This window comes from Myotis myotis, unplaced genomic scaffold (genome assembly GCF_014108235.1).
Source record: "Myotis myotis isolate mMyoMyo1 unplaced genomic scaffold, mMyoMyo1.p scaffold_m19_p_17, whole genome shotgun sequence".
NCBI classification, from domain to species: Eukaryota; Metazoa; Chordata; class Mammalia; order Chiroptera; family Vespertilionidae; genus Myotis; species Myotis myotis.
Window position 1 is genome coordinate 42,439,261 of NW_023416321.1, and position 13,640 is coordinate 42,452,900.

Below are 13,640 nucleotides of genomic sequence, written 5' to 3' on the forward strand. Positions count from 1 at the left end.
AAAAACTGGTTGGAACAAAATGAAACTAAGCACTGTGGTACCCTCGTACGTAAAAGTTGAAAAGAAAAAGTTATTTCTAAATAGTAATTTTCTAATTTGTATTACAATTTAAGATTAATGTAATACCTTTTAGAGTTGCTTAAGATACTTGGAAAAGCTATCCTTACAGTTCAGCCTTTAGAAGTCAAACTGACCTTCTCGATGAGCTCAATGCAGGCAGCCAGGTCCATCCCAAAGTCAATGAACGTCCACTCGATGCCTTCCTTCTTGTACTCCTCCTGCTCCAGCACGAACATGTGGTGGTTGAAAAACTGTTGCAGTTTCTCGTTGGTGAAGTTGATGCACAGCTGTTCCAGGCTGTTATACTGCACAAAACAAAATTTTCAACATTAAATGGATTTTATCGTAGTAAAATTCATTATTGAAAAAATATTTTATTTTATTGAAAAACATGTAGAAGATATTAATGAAATAAAAATTAAATGAATTGTTGGTTCTTCAAAAATCCCAGGGAAAAATGATTATTTTTAACATGAACTCTTTCCATGAATTCTGAACATTAGTTAAAAACATATATATCAGTCATACAGCAAGAATTCTGATAGAATCTACCGCCTTCTACCTCTAAGATTTCATGGGCAATATTATTTATTAAAAGTACAACCGTGATTCTGTGAGTTATGGTTGAGATTTAAGGATGAAAGTAATGTATTAGAAACACTTCACTTCTTTTACCACCCTCATTCTCCAATTCAAGATAAAGCTCACATTTTCACTTTTGAGTGTCACGTTATTAAGGAAAGCTTATCTAATTTCTGTTCTATTCATTTAAATAATTTAGCAAATCCTCCTTGTCAGGTCTGTGAAAGTAGGGACCTGATATGGTATAGTAGTAATTGGAGATCTGAATCTTTGTTACAATTTACATCTTCATTTTATAGACAGTGAAGCTGATGCCCCAGGGGGGAAATGGTATGTGTCACATGAACTTGCCTCTACCTGTAGGCCCTTTCTCATTGATGGGCGATGCCTTGATGGACCAAATGCTTCAGAGCTGGGTTCCTGTCCTGGTTTTGCCTTATGTGGCTGGAGGATCTTTAGCATGTGTTTTGATTTTCCTGATCTCCATTTCTCCACATGTTATTTGCAGTAATACTAATTACTCCTTGGTGAGTTGTTTTGAAGGTTAAATCTTATTATTAAGTGCCAGAAATACATTTTCTCAATGAATGTTAGTTATCATTATTATTACATTCTGGTACCTCTTAGATATTTTGGAGGTAACTCTAGGAGCAGTGTTAGAGAAAGCAGTGCAGAAACTACAAATGCAAATGAATAATGATAATACATAGTACATATATCAAGTCCAAATTACCATCTCCCCACTTTTTATTAAAATGAAGATAGCTCACATCAAAGATCTCAAAGCCAGCGATGTCCAAGACCCCGATGAAGTACTGCCTGGGCTGCTTGGTGTCCAGCTGCTGGTTGATGCGGGTGACCATCCACAGGAACATCTTCTCATAGACGGCTTTGGCCAGAGCACCCACTGAGTTGTACACCTTCATGGACAGAGTAATGTTTTTGATGATGTTAAAGGCATTATTAAAGGAGTAATGTTTGCTGGAATTATTCAAAGACCAGGAATGTGTATGATTCTTTAGGGCCGTGCACTTACCTGCTGTACAGTCTGGCCTTTGGTGACATACTCATTGCCGACCTTGACCCTGGGGTAGCAGAGGGCTTTGAGCAGGTCAGCAGAGTTCAGATTCTGGAGATAGGCTGCCTTGTCAGCAACTTCAGAGATACAATTAGAGAAATGTTGTGTAATGGCAGATACTCTCTTTAATCCAATCTTTCTATTTTTCTCCAATCCATTTTTTTATTATTTAAGTAAAACCTTTAAATATTTCTATAGAATAGTGGTTCTCAACCTTCTGGCCCTTTAAATACAGTTCCTCATGTTGTGACCCAACCATAAAATTATTTTCGTTGCTACTTCAGAACTGTAATGTTGCTACTGTTATGAATCGTAATGTAAATATCTGATATGCAGGATGGTCTTAGGTGACCCCTGTGAAAGGGTCGTTCGACCGCCAAAGGGGTCGCAACTCACAGGTTGAGAACCGCTGCTATAGAAGGTCAGATGAGGCTCTCTGTACATTAGAGAATGTGCTTGCTAATAAGTGATCAATCAGTTACACTGGTCTTTTGTAATTTATTGCAAGCAGCTTTTGAGAAACTCACCCACAATAAACATATGTTCAGTGTTAATGGAAGTATTTTATGTAAGGTACAAGCCACAGTCTCTTCTCTTAAGAGACATTAGGTGTAGTTGGAGGGATAAGATAAATACATCTTAATATTTCCTGTTAGGGATGGGCAAAAGAATATTTGGATCCTTATCTTAGTTTTGCTCCTCCCAATTTCATCTCATTGGATCAGTTTCTTTATCTGAAAATGTGGGAAATAAATTTCACTACAGAGTCTCTAAAATTCTGTCAGTGACTATACTGTAAATGCCATATGTCAGGTACAGAAGTAATTGCTGAAAAGCTTAGGAGGTGGAGAGAGAATGCCAAGCTAGGAGGTCAGGAAGGGCCTCAAGGAGCAGATAACCAGCCTCGGTGGTAGTCCTATATGTTCCATGTTCTTTCTGTGCATGGAGTACACTGTTTTCCTTTCTCAGTTTCTTTTTATCTTGTTTTCTGCCTAGACTGTCTACAGGTTAATATATAGTCAACATACACGCATGCAGATGTCTAGGAACATCCTTCACCCTCAGCTGTGGCTGGTTAGATCCTGTATTACCAGCTACCAGGTTTATCTAGCTAGTGCTGAAAGAGACCACTAGGACAAGTTATCTTCTATACCTGCCCGCCATTGCCAAGGCAAGCCAGGAGCACTATTCCATCTCATTCTCTTTCTAATGATCGTTCCTTCTCTCCTCGCTCCCCCCCCCCCCCGTTGTTATTTTCTTACATATAAGTGGCTTATTAGGGTTCATTTTAACTTATTTGGGCTGGATAGAAATGATGGCAATACGGAGATGTGAGGAAGGAACGCGGGTGAGGAAAGCATGCAATGCATAAATGTGTGTGTGCCCTTCAGAAGTCTGACTAAAAAGATTTGAGTTTAGAATAAGCTTTTTTTTCTTGCCATTTTCTCTAATTTGAACCCAGATGGAGCTTCATGTTGTACCTTCAGTGCCGTCTGGCTCAGCTTGCTCCTCACGCTGCTTTTGCTTGAATTTCATGTTCCCGTAGTGCATTACTGCCCCTGTGAGCTTATAGATGGACACTTTCTCTTCAGGAGTAAAGCCCAGGATGTCAATGGCACTCTGCCAGGAGAAATGAGAGGATAAAGATGAGGGCAGAAGAGATTAACATTTAGGAGAGTTTATACTGTATCCTAAAGTAACTATAGCTACAGTGAGTTTGCTATTGTTATCCCCATTCATAATAGGTTTTTTAAAAAGTGTGTGTTTGTGTGTGTGTGTGTGTGTGTGTGTGTGTGAGAGAGAGAGAGAGAGAGAGAGAGAGAGAGAGAGAGAGAGAGAGAGAGAGAGAGACTGACTTACATCTGTGGCCATCAGCTCTTCTTGGTCATCAATGCTGGGGACTGTGATCTCCCCTTGACTGACAAAGGCATAGTCATATGGGTTCGTGGTGATCAGGAGCATTTCTGGGCACATAGAATTCAGGAGATACATTTCATATTATAAGTTGTTAATAAAAAATATTAAATTTCATCTATGAATTTATTATCTTTCTTACCAATCAGATCTGGCTTCTTATTGGAAGTAATCTGATAAAAAATATGGTAACTTCTTTCTGCCTTTAGCTGGAAAGTAACTCTGGACTTTTCTAGAAGATCTGGAAAGAAATGACATTAGACATCGAATTAGAAGGAAATATAAATGCTGCTGAGATAGTAAATTAATCTCAGTGTCTTTGTACAATTGGGGACATTATACAGGCTCTCTTGAGATTTCTGTTTGGTGATCGATCCTTTTGGTGATACATATATGAATTTCAAATACATATGGGAGCTGCCCAAGGTTCTTACCATTTAAGAGCAGAGACTGAAGCATAGCTGCTCTAGCAAAAATAAACTTTCCCTCTGGGGATCTGTGGCCTCTGTATTATAATTGATCCTTAGCATCCCTTCCTTAGATCGCCTCAGACTCTGTGGTCAGGGGCTTCCGTGGAAACACCGAAGCTCAAATCAAGAGAAAATCACAGAGATATATTGTAAACCTATAGGTCACTTTTAAGAACCTATAAATAGCTCTAATGTTTGTCCTGGAAAAAAATTTCATAGTTGCTTCTGAGGCAGCAATTCCAGAATGTGCTATAGAACCATCAGTCTGAGATTGAGGTAAATGGAGCACACAGTGGATCATGAATAAGCCTGGCATTGGCTCAAGGGCAACACTGGCAGCAGTCTCAGTGCGTACCAACTGTTGCAAAATATCCCTGTTAATGAAATCACTCATCTCTCTCTTTTGATTTTCAATGGTCCTGTTACTCACATGTTTCAATATCAGCAGAAGCCAGCTTTCCTGTAGTACCGAAGTGGATTCTAATGAATTTACCCTTGAAAAGAGAAAGATGATTTAGTATTAAAAAGTTGAAGCACACAGTGATGCAGTTGAAATGATAATTCAGATGGCTACTCTGGCGCTTAAAGGCAGAGAAGACCCCTCTGTGACCAAGACACTTACAAAGCGAGAAGAGTTGTCATTCCTCACGGTCTTGGCATTGCCAAAGGCCTCCAGCAGGGGGTTGGCACTGATGATTTGATCTTCCAGTGTCCCCTGCAAAGGCAAGCGCAGTGCTCACATCTGAGGCTCCCCACTTCCTGAGCGCCCCGACAGTCTTGATTCTGACTGTGGTATTGGACTCACCTTCATTTTGCCAGAAGTAGCTTCCTCCTTCTTCTTCTCCCCAGTAACTGCAATTGTTGCAAAGTACTGGATGACACGCTTGGTGTTCACAGTCTTCCCTGCACCAGATTCTCCGCTGTCAAATAGAGACCAGAGAAGAGATGAGAACTATGGCTCACATTGTTAACATCTAAGATAATCACCATAAACCAGAGAGGATTAAAAATATCACATACGTGATCAGGATGGACTGGTTCTCTCGATCTGTGAAAGAGAAATCAAGACCAATCAATATGAATATTTTTTGAATCAGTTCAAATCAAATACAGCTTGTCTTTTTTCTTATTTTGAAGGTGTTGCCTATAATTTTTGTGTTTTGTTTAGCCTCCATTATAGTGCTTGCCTCTTGGAGTAAAATTTGTGAAAAAGAGAGGCAAATAATCATCTATTTCTTTTCGTATTTTATTAATTTTTATAACTTACATTATGGGAAGTTTCAAACATATACAAAGCTAGAGACAATAAAGAATCTCTATATACCCATTATATAGCTTCAACAATTATTATCTTTTGGTGATTTTATTTAAAATACGTTTTTATTGATTTCAAAGAGAAAGGGAGAGGAAGTGATAGAAACATCTATGATGAGAAAGAATCAGTGATCAGCTGCCTCCTGCATGCCTCCTACTGGGGATAGAACTGACCTCCTGGTTTATGGGTTGATGTTCAACCACTGAGCCACACTGGCCAGACATTTGGTCAATTTTATATAATCCATACCCCTTCCCCCCGAACCATATCTCAATAGATTGTTTTAGAGAAAACCCCAGGCATCATATAATTTCATGTGTAAATACTCCAGTAAGAATCATAGAATTTTGAAGTTTAACAGATAAAGAAGCTGAGACCCATAATGGAATAAGTGACTTTTTAAATAAATACATAGTTTGTTAAGGACAAAGATATTCAGGCTTTTTAACTTCTAGTTTATATATTTTTCTGCTACCTGTCCCCCTCTCAGTTCTTGATAATCATTACTTTGACTGCTATTAATATTAAATAAGGAAGCGTTCTGGAATTGTATTTGCGTTCATTTACCTTTTTTTGAAAGCATTGTTTTAGAGATTCACTTCACTTTTATTACAAATAAGCACAATCTCAAATCAGTACAGATAGTTTAAGAGCTGATATTAGTAGAAATTATTCCACAATTATTCTCAGGTCACTAATAACTAGTTATCTCACATAAAAGGGGGAAAAAGTCCCCCTTTACCCCCAATCTAGGAAAAGATATCCTGTGTATGCTTTCATATGAGTTTATGCATTCCCAAATTTTGTCTGGCTAGTTATCCATCACTTATCTAATGGATTCATTCAGTCTCTTGGAGAGAAGGATATAGACCAGGGGTGGGCAAACTTTTTGACTCGAGGGCCACAACGGGTTCTTAAACTGGACCGGAGGGCCGGAACAAAAGCATGGATGGAGTGTTTGTGTGAACTAATATAAATTCAAAGTAAACATCATTACATAAAAGGGTACGGTCTTTTTTTTTTTTAGTTTTATTCATTTCAAACGGGCCGGATCTGGCCCGTGGGCCGTAGTTTGCCCACGGCTGATATAGACTAATGATAGTATCTGGGACATATGGGCATATCAAGTTTATGGCAGATGCTGTTACTATAAAAATCCTCAGGATTTAAGAGAATTCCTCTGCTGAAGGATTCCAAAATGCTTTATAAAAACCATTATCATTTACTTTTATTCTTTTTATTTCATATTCATTTTTAAATATTAAAAACAAAAATTGTCACTAGTTATATGATTGATAAGTTGATTTATACCAATCTTATGATATGTGAAAACTCTAATTTTATACCGATAGATCATAGATTTTAGAGAATTCTCAAATCTAAAAATCTATTCAGAGAAATGGATACAAATATGTATATTGTTTAGATGTAGATACAGATTTTAGAGAACTTTAAAGTTCAGTCCAGGGAAGTATATACAGATCTTGGAACATTTTCAGATTGATTTTTCTTTTCAGTAGAAGAAAAATAATGAAAGATCATTATTACACCCAGTGGGAGCCTAGATCAGAAAACAATGTTCTAGTCTCTTGGCAATGCTAAAATAACATCACCAGGTCCAACGCCACAGTTTTGCATGATTTTATACATAAATCATGTTTGGAAACCACAAGTAATCTTGAATTTGGAGCAGTTCCAAAGCTTGGGGGGACCTTGGTAGCATGGGTGGCAGTGGTAGTGAAGCTGCTGAGTATTAGAAGTCTGAAATAAGCCAGCATGTGCATGAATTCTGAAAGGCAGTTCGCTTCTGTGAACAACCACAGAACAGTTTACTGGCATGAAATCCTTATAGAACTGCTGGCCAGTTAGTAAGGGAAGATACCCATTTAATTCCTTTCTCTTCTCTCCTCTTCTCCTTAAAAGGACAATTTAAAAACAAGTGCAACCAAACAAACACAACAGAATAGAACAAAACCCTCGCAGTTACTCAAATCCCATGGACCAACAGGAAATGCAGGAATCTAGAACATTTCCAAAGGCAATAAATTTGCTGTGTGAAGATAAAAGATTTTAATGCTGTATTTGGGCCTATAATGCATATCAAAGGTTTTTGTTTATACTTCGATAAGACAGGAATAACCAATTTTGAAATCATTTTTTAAAAACATTTTCAAAGAAAGAGCGGTTTTAATTGTTTTATTCTAATAGGAAAATGCATCAAGATTTTTGGGAAGATAGTGATAGCTCTGTTTTTCACCTTTTTTTACCCGTAAGGCTGGCAATATTAGCTGTGCAGTTTAAAGATAAAGATAAGAATTCACAAAGCGTTCCAGCTATGGCTGCTATTTTCCTTGATCGCTCTGGATGTGGATACTTAAAAAGAATCTATTGGAACATTTTTTCTATCCAAATCAGAAAGTAAAAAAATATGGGAAAGCAAACATGTTTACAGAGTTCCGTTAATTGTTTCAACTAGGCTTCCAGTGTCTGGCTGGCTGAGCTTGGGCAGATCAGTGAACCCAGTGAGCTTCCTTCCCTTCATTCATCTGTAAAGTGGAGATGGCTGGCTGCTGAACATTATGTCATTATGGCTCGGAACGTTCTTTGAAAACAGTGATGCCCCTTGTGGCTGCAGTGTGCTATTATCATCAAGGCCCAGAAAAATCTGTTCGTTTGTTTGTTTAAAATTCTGTTGCCACATTTCTGTAAACAGATTAATCACCCACTCACCAGTCAGCATGAACTGATAGGCGTTGTCAGAGATGGAGAAGATGTGGGGCGGGGCCTCCTGGCGCTTTTTGCCTCGGTAGGCAGCCACCACCTCGGGGTTATACACCGGCAGCCACTTGTAAGGGTTGACAGTGACACAGAAGAGGCCTGAGTAGGTCTGAGAAAAGCAGAATTTTTAAAAAATTCTATGCAGCATGTGGGTCATGTTTTTTCTCGCAGAGATAAACAATAAACAGATGAGGAAGGGCGCTCACATAGATCATCCAGGCTGCATAGCGCTCTTTGAGGTTGTACAGCACTCCGGGCTCATGCAGGTGGGTCATCATGGCCATGTCCTCGATCTTGTCGTATTTCGGAGGGTTCATAGGGAAGACTTGGTCTTCCCTGACAGTTAGAGTCTGGCAAGTAAAGTAAGAGACCAGTTTGTATTAATGATTGGAGGTAGGGTTTGCGTTTATCTGTTTTGGTTATAACCTACACTTGCAGACACTGCAAGTCTGAAATGAAAAGATACTCGCTTCAGAGTTTGATGCTAAGAAAATTTGTTCCCTATGATGAACTTTTAAAAAAGATTTTTCCCTTCCACATTCCCCCTCCCAGGTTACCAGGTTATGTCCTTTCACTCTTATTCTAATAGGCTGCATTTTTTTAAATTTTTCCTTGCCATTCATTACAAGTAATTTCTATGGGGGGGGGGCAGTAATGGAAATATTAATACATTATTTAACTTAGTAAACAATACTTCGTTTGCTAGGAGAAGTTAGTTTTTATTCTTCCAAATGTGGGGGTTGGGGAATTGAAGGGAAATGCTAGAGGTCCATACTAGTGGGTTCAAGTTGTGTGGGGAGTTGGGAAGGCAGGAAATGAGGTTACTGCTGAGAATTTATTTTGCTTTCAAATATGATGTTCTCAAATGAACTACAAGGATGCTTGTATTGGCCATAGGCTTAGAGATTCCTACCCAGTAAGGCTTCAACTCGAACGGAAGAGATAGAGAAATAAAACAGAAGTTTTTCTCCAGGTTTTTACTTACTGCTCCACTTTCTGTCTTTACAGTTACTTTTCCTCCATCCTTGCTTTGTATGACGCTCTTCACATAGGCTTCCTTGGGCTCCACGACAAAGACTGATGTTTTAGCATCAAAGGGCTTGTTTTGGGCCGCAATCCGCTCCTTTTCTGATTTCCGAAGGTAGGGAGCGGCTTCACCAAAAACAGCCATCTCAGCGTCCGAACTCATGGCTGCGATTTATTTAGCAGGGGATTCTGCCCTGGGAAGAAATGGGACAGCAGGAAAGTAGGAACCAGAAGGCATAAAATGTGAGTTAGGATTTGAAATGAAAGAAATGCTGAGCCTCTATTGCCTAGGCTGTAACTATTCTTTCAAACTGTGGTTATCAGTGTTCTAACACAGAAACTCTAACACAGGACTGGTGTGGAATGAGATTGTCATTTGAGTCTTCATTTTTAAGACTTTGAAAATTGCCTTCCCAGAGTGTATGTAACTTGATCCTTGGGGATTGGGTACCTACAATTGAGTGAGAACGGAAACCTTGCATCATTTTAATCTCTAAACTGGAACAATATCTATAGCTAAAACTGTTGGTAGATTGTTTTAAAACAACTGTCACTTTTTAATTCTTTTTTTCCCCCCTCCATGCTTTCATCTGCCATATGCTAGGGAAATCATAGAATTCGGAAGGAAAGTTTGTCTTGTGAAATGAAGATTAATGTGTTCAAAACTGTCAAAAACATCCTTCCCTTTATAGTTGGCCGTTTTTAAAAAACTCATAAGGCAAATAATTATTTTTAACACCTACTTTAGGTTAATATTTGGGGTTATATCTCTCAGTGGGTTGTTAAAAGAACCTCATAATAAATTCTCAGTATTCTGGGTTTGTTGTCATTTGGTTTGTTACCAAGAGACTTAGCATTGCCTTAACTCCAAAGTCTCTTTGACACTCTTTTGGCATGAGAGATTTCAATTGTTAGAAATGAGAGATTCAGCATGAAGAAGGCCCCTTCTTTCCATATAAATTCCACAGCTTCTTTTTTTTTTCCATCCAGAAAAACAAAAGAGACAAAAATTAACAGTTCACCCCGTGCATGTAACCCATTGTCCTGTGATTGAGAGACAGGCCCGGCAACATTGGTATGTTAGATTGATCGAATCTTCCTTTACTTTCAGGTGTACATTACCTGAGGAAGGGCCTGGAGCTCTTCCAATTTAGGTACTGTATTTAGCACTCTGTGGGTGTAATACTTGTGACTTTTTAATGACCATTAATAAATCTTTCTAAAAACCAATAGCAGTGAATTATTAGAAAGTAGCTGAAATATTATGGTTTTAACAAGATGTTTGTTAAATTGTTAGGTAAAATTTTTCTGGGTGCCTAAAAAATCTTGGTAAAATGTTTAATTGTTCAACACTTTGCAGTACAGAGATTGGCATGGAACAGACCATTGCCCCTAGACAGATATAAGTGCAGCTGAGAATTCACTGTCACAATTCATTCTGGCCTAAATGTCCTTTAATCCTGGAACTCAAATGAAGGTAGTCTCTGAGAATAAGATGTTCTGAAAATATGACTTGCTAGCATTTATATGCAGCCACTCACTTGGAAGCACTATCTAACATAATTGCAAAAATGTAGAAATGTGTTTAATTAAGAGCCATTCTCATCTTCATTAGAATAACTTCCCTATGTCATCAATAAATGAATAAAGCTGAGTCTTACCTCTGGAGTTCCAGATAAAAATGCAGGTTCAGAAGTGTCTAACACTGTAAAACAACAATTTTTAAAAAAATTTTCTAAGCTCTGAAATGCTAGTAAAGTAGTTCCAGAATTAAAATTTCCCTGGTCTAAAGCTTAGCTCTATGAAAATAAAAGTCAAAGTTGGGAGGAAGAGTTTCATGCTCAGAGATGGATCATGTGGCAGGCTCCTTGTACCCCCCGGGATCCTTCAAGCCCCAAGACCCCCATCACTTACCTCTGGGTCTTGGAGATAAAGCAGCGGGATCTGTTGTGCTTATATAGGAACTAATGTGCTGATGCTGCAGCTATCTTCTCTTTGTTAGGGCAAGACATTTGGCAGCATGAACCCTCAGCATAATTTGTACTGACATTTGGCATGTTTGGATATAATTAGAAGTATTCATATCGTTTTGAGTATGCGAACCAATCTCCTATAAATAATTTTACAGGGGCCTCTCTGCCGGCAAAGAAGACTTTCTAGTATGCTGGGAAGGTAATCTTCGACAGTGCCTGGTGGGGCCTCAAAGTAAGTTCCTAAGAGCTATATTCGTTTTGGCAAATTCTTCCATGCATGCCTGCGGTAACTCAATGATCAGAGACTCAGCGACAATTGCTGTCCAGGCCCCAACCACTTTTCCTTATTTGCTACCACAGGAACCCCCCCAACTCATTCCCTTGGGTCACTGCCCAGGCTCATCCTTGGAGTCTCAACTTGGGCAGCAGAGCCCGTGTGAGAGGAAATTCTACATTGAGTTTTCACCATTGGGTCAGTGCCTACCTGCTCAACATGGAAAAAAATTATTATTTCATTAGAAAATAATATTTATTCAGTGTAGAAAAAATAAGCAAGGAGAAAAATGTCTATAATGCCAATATGCAATAATAAAATAATACATAGACATATAAATAGGGTCAAACAGTACACATATATATAGAATATATAGGTCTTATCTGCTTTTAAAATTAATATAACACTAATGTAATTTATACCGTATTCTTTAAACAAATTATAACATAATTTTTTAAAATTAAAATCTTTTTTATTGACTTTATTGGTGTTACATTGGTCAATAAAATTATATAGGTTTCCAGTGTTCGATTCTGCAATACATAATTTGCATATTGCATTGTGTACTCACAATCCAAAATCTAGTCTCCTTCTGTCACCATTTATCCATCATTTATGCTCTTTGACCTGCCCGCAACCCCCTTCCCTCTGGTAATCTCCATACTGTTGTTTTTGTCCATGGGTTGTTGTGTTTCGTGTGTGTGTGTGTTTTTGCTTACTCCCTTCACCTATTTCATCCAGCCACGCAGCCCAACAAACCTCTTGACAACTGTCAGACTATTCTCTGTATCTTATGAGTCTGTTTCTATTTAGTTTGTATATTGTGTTCATTAGATTCCACATATAAGTGAAATCATATGGTACTATTTTTTTCTCTGACTGGCTTATTTCACTTGGCATAATACCCTTTAGATACATCCAGGCTGTGGCGAAAGGTAAGATTTCCTTCGTTTTTGCTGGTTGCTTTTTTTTTGTTTTTGTTTTCTGTTTTGTTTTTTACAGCTGGGTAGTATTCCAATGTGTAAATGTACCACAGCTCATGTACTGATGGGCACTTGGGCTGCTTCCAAATTTTGGCTATTGTAAATAACACTGCAATGCACATAGGGGTACATATATTCTTTCAAGTTAGTGTTTGGGGTTTCTTTGGATATAGTCCCAGAAGTGGAATCGCTGAGGCATAACGTGGTTCAATTTTTAATTTTTTTAGGAAATGCCATACTCTTTTCCACAGTGGCTGCACCAACCTGCATCCCAACCAACAGTACACAAGGGGTTTCTTTCCTCTACATCCTCGCCAACACTTATCATTTGTGGGTTCATTATTATTATTTTTAATCCTCATCCAAGGATATGTTTTTTATTGATTTTAGAGAGAGAGGGAAGGTGGCAGGGAGAGAGAGAGAAATCGATGTGAGAGTGAAACATTGTCAGGGATCAAACCCGCAACCTGGTTGTGTGCCCTGAGCAGGAATCAAAGCCGCAACCTTTAGGAGTATGGGATGATGCTCCAAACCACTGACTCACACCAGCCAGGGCCATTTGTGGATTTCTTGATGATAACCTTTCTAACAGGTGTGAGGTGATCTCTCATTGTGGTTTTAATCTGCATTTCTCTGATAATTAGTAACATTGAGCATCTTTTCGTATGTCTATTGGCCATCTGTATGTCCTCTTTGGAGAAGTGTATATTCGAGTTCTTTGCCCATTTTTTAATTGGATTGTTTGTTTTTTTTGTTTGTTTGTTTTGAGTTGTTTGAGCTTTTATAAAGTTTGGATATCAACCCCTGATCATATGTATCATTGGCAAATATGTTCTCCCATTCAGTGGTTTGTCTTTTCATTTTGTTGATGGTTTCCTTTGCTGTGCAAAAAGTTGTTAATCTGATATAGTCCCATTTGTTCACTTTTTCTTTTGTTTTCCTTGCCCAAGGAGATATATCAGAAAAAATAATTGCTATAATAAATAGAGCAATATCCTCCCTTTCTCTTTGAAATCAAAAACAAACAAACACATACGTCTTTATTGATATTTAAAGAGAGAGGAAGGAAGAAGGATAGAGAGATAGAAACATAGATCAGATCAGCTGCCTCCCTGCATGACCCCTACTGGGTATTGAGCCCACAACCCGGGGCATGTGCCCTGGCTGGTGCGGGTCAGTTGATTGGA

The 13,640-nt window shown here is 38.4% G+C and overlaps 1 protein-coding gene and 1 long non-coding RNA gene across 2 annotated transcripts in view; one reads left to right on the top strand and one right to left on the bottom strand.

The window, feature by feature from the left end:
- MYH8 (myosin heavy chain 8) overlaps nucleotides 1-10,928 on the bottom strand; it is a 30,483-nt gene extending 19,555 nt beyond the window's left edge. Inside the window, exons 1-14 of the mRNA XM_036341629.1 lie at nucleotides 10,885-10,928; nucleotides 9,183-9,417; nucleotides 8,404-8,547; nucleotides 8,150-8,306; nucleotides 5,125-5,152; nucleotides 4,910-5,024; nucleotides 4,727-4,819; nucleotides 4,535-4,598; nucleotides 3,777-3,875; nucleotides 3,581-3,684; nucleotides 3,202-3,340; nucleotides 1,679-1,797; nucleotides 1,413-1,562; nucleotides 195-365 (exon numbers count right to left, since the gene is read on the bottom strand). Coding sequence (XP_036197522.1) covers nucleotides 195-365; nucleotides 1,413-1,562; nucleotides 1,679-1,797; nucleotides 3,202-3,340; nucleotides 3,581-3,684; nucleotides 3,777-3,875; nucleotides 4,535-4,598; nucleotides 4,727-4,819; nucleotides 4,910-5,024; nucleotides 5,125-5,152; nucleotides 8,150-8,306; nucleotides 8,404-8,547; nucleotides 9,183-9,386 — 1,587 coding nt within the window. The 5' untranslated portion in view covers nucleotides 9,387-9,417; nucleotides 10,885-10,928. The remainder of the gene's footprint in view (nucleotides 1-194; nucleotides 366-1,412; nucleotides 1,563-1,678; nucleotides 1,798-3,201; nucleotides 3,341-3,580; nucleotides 3,685-3,776; nucleotides 3,876-4,534; nucleotides 4,599-4,726; nucleotides 4,820-4,909; nucleotides 5,025-5,124; nucleotides 5,153-8,149; nucleotides 8,307-8,403; nucleotides 8,548-9,182; nucleotides 9,418-10,884) is intronic.
- Nucleotides 1,479-13,640, top strand: part of LOC118672154 — a 36,048-nt gene continuing 23,886 nt past the window's right edge. The window contains exons 1-3 of the long non-coding RNA XR_004972999.1: nucleotides 1,479-1,575; nucleotides 10,214-10,298; nucleotides 11,352-11,428. This is a non-coding gene — a long non-coding RNA (uncharacterized LOC118672154). The remainder of the gene's footprint in view (nucleotides 1,576-10,213; nucleotides 10,299-11,351; nucleotides 11,429-13,640) is intronic.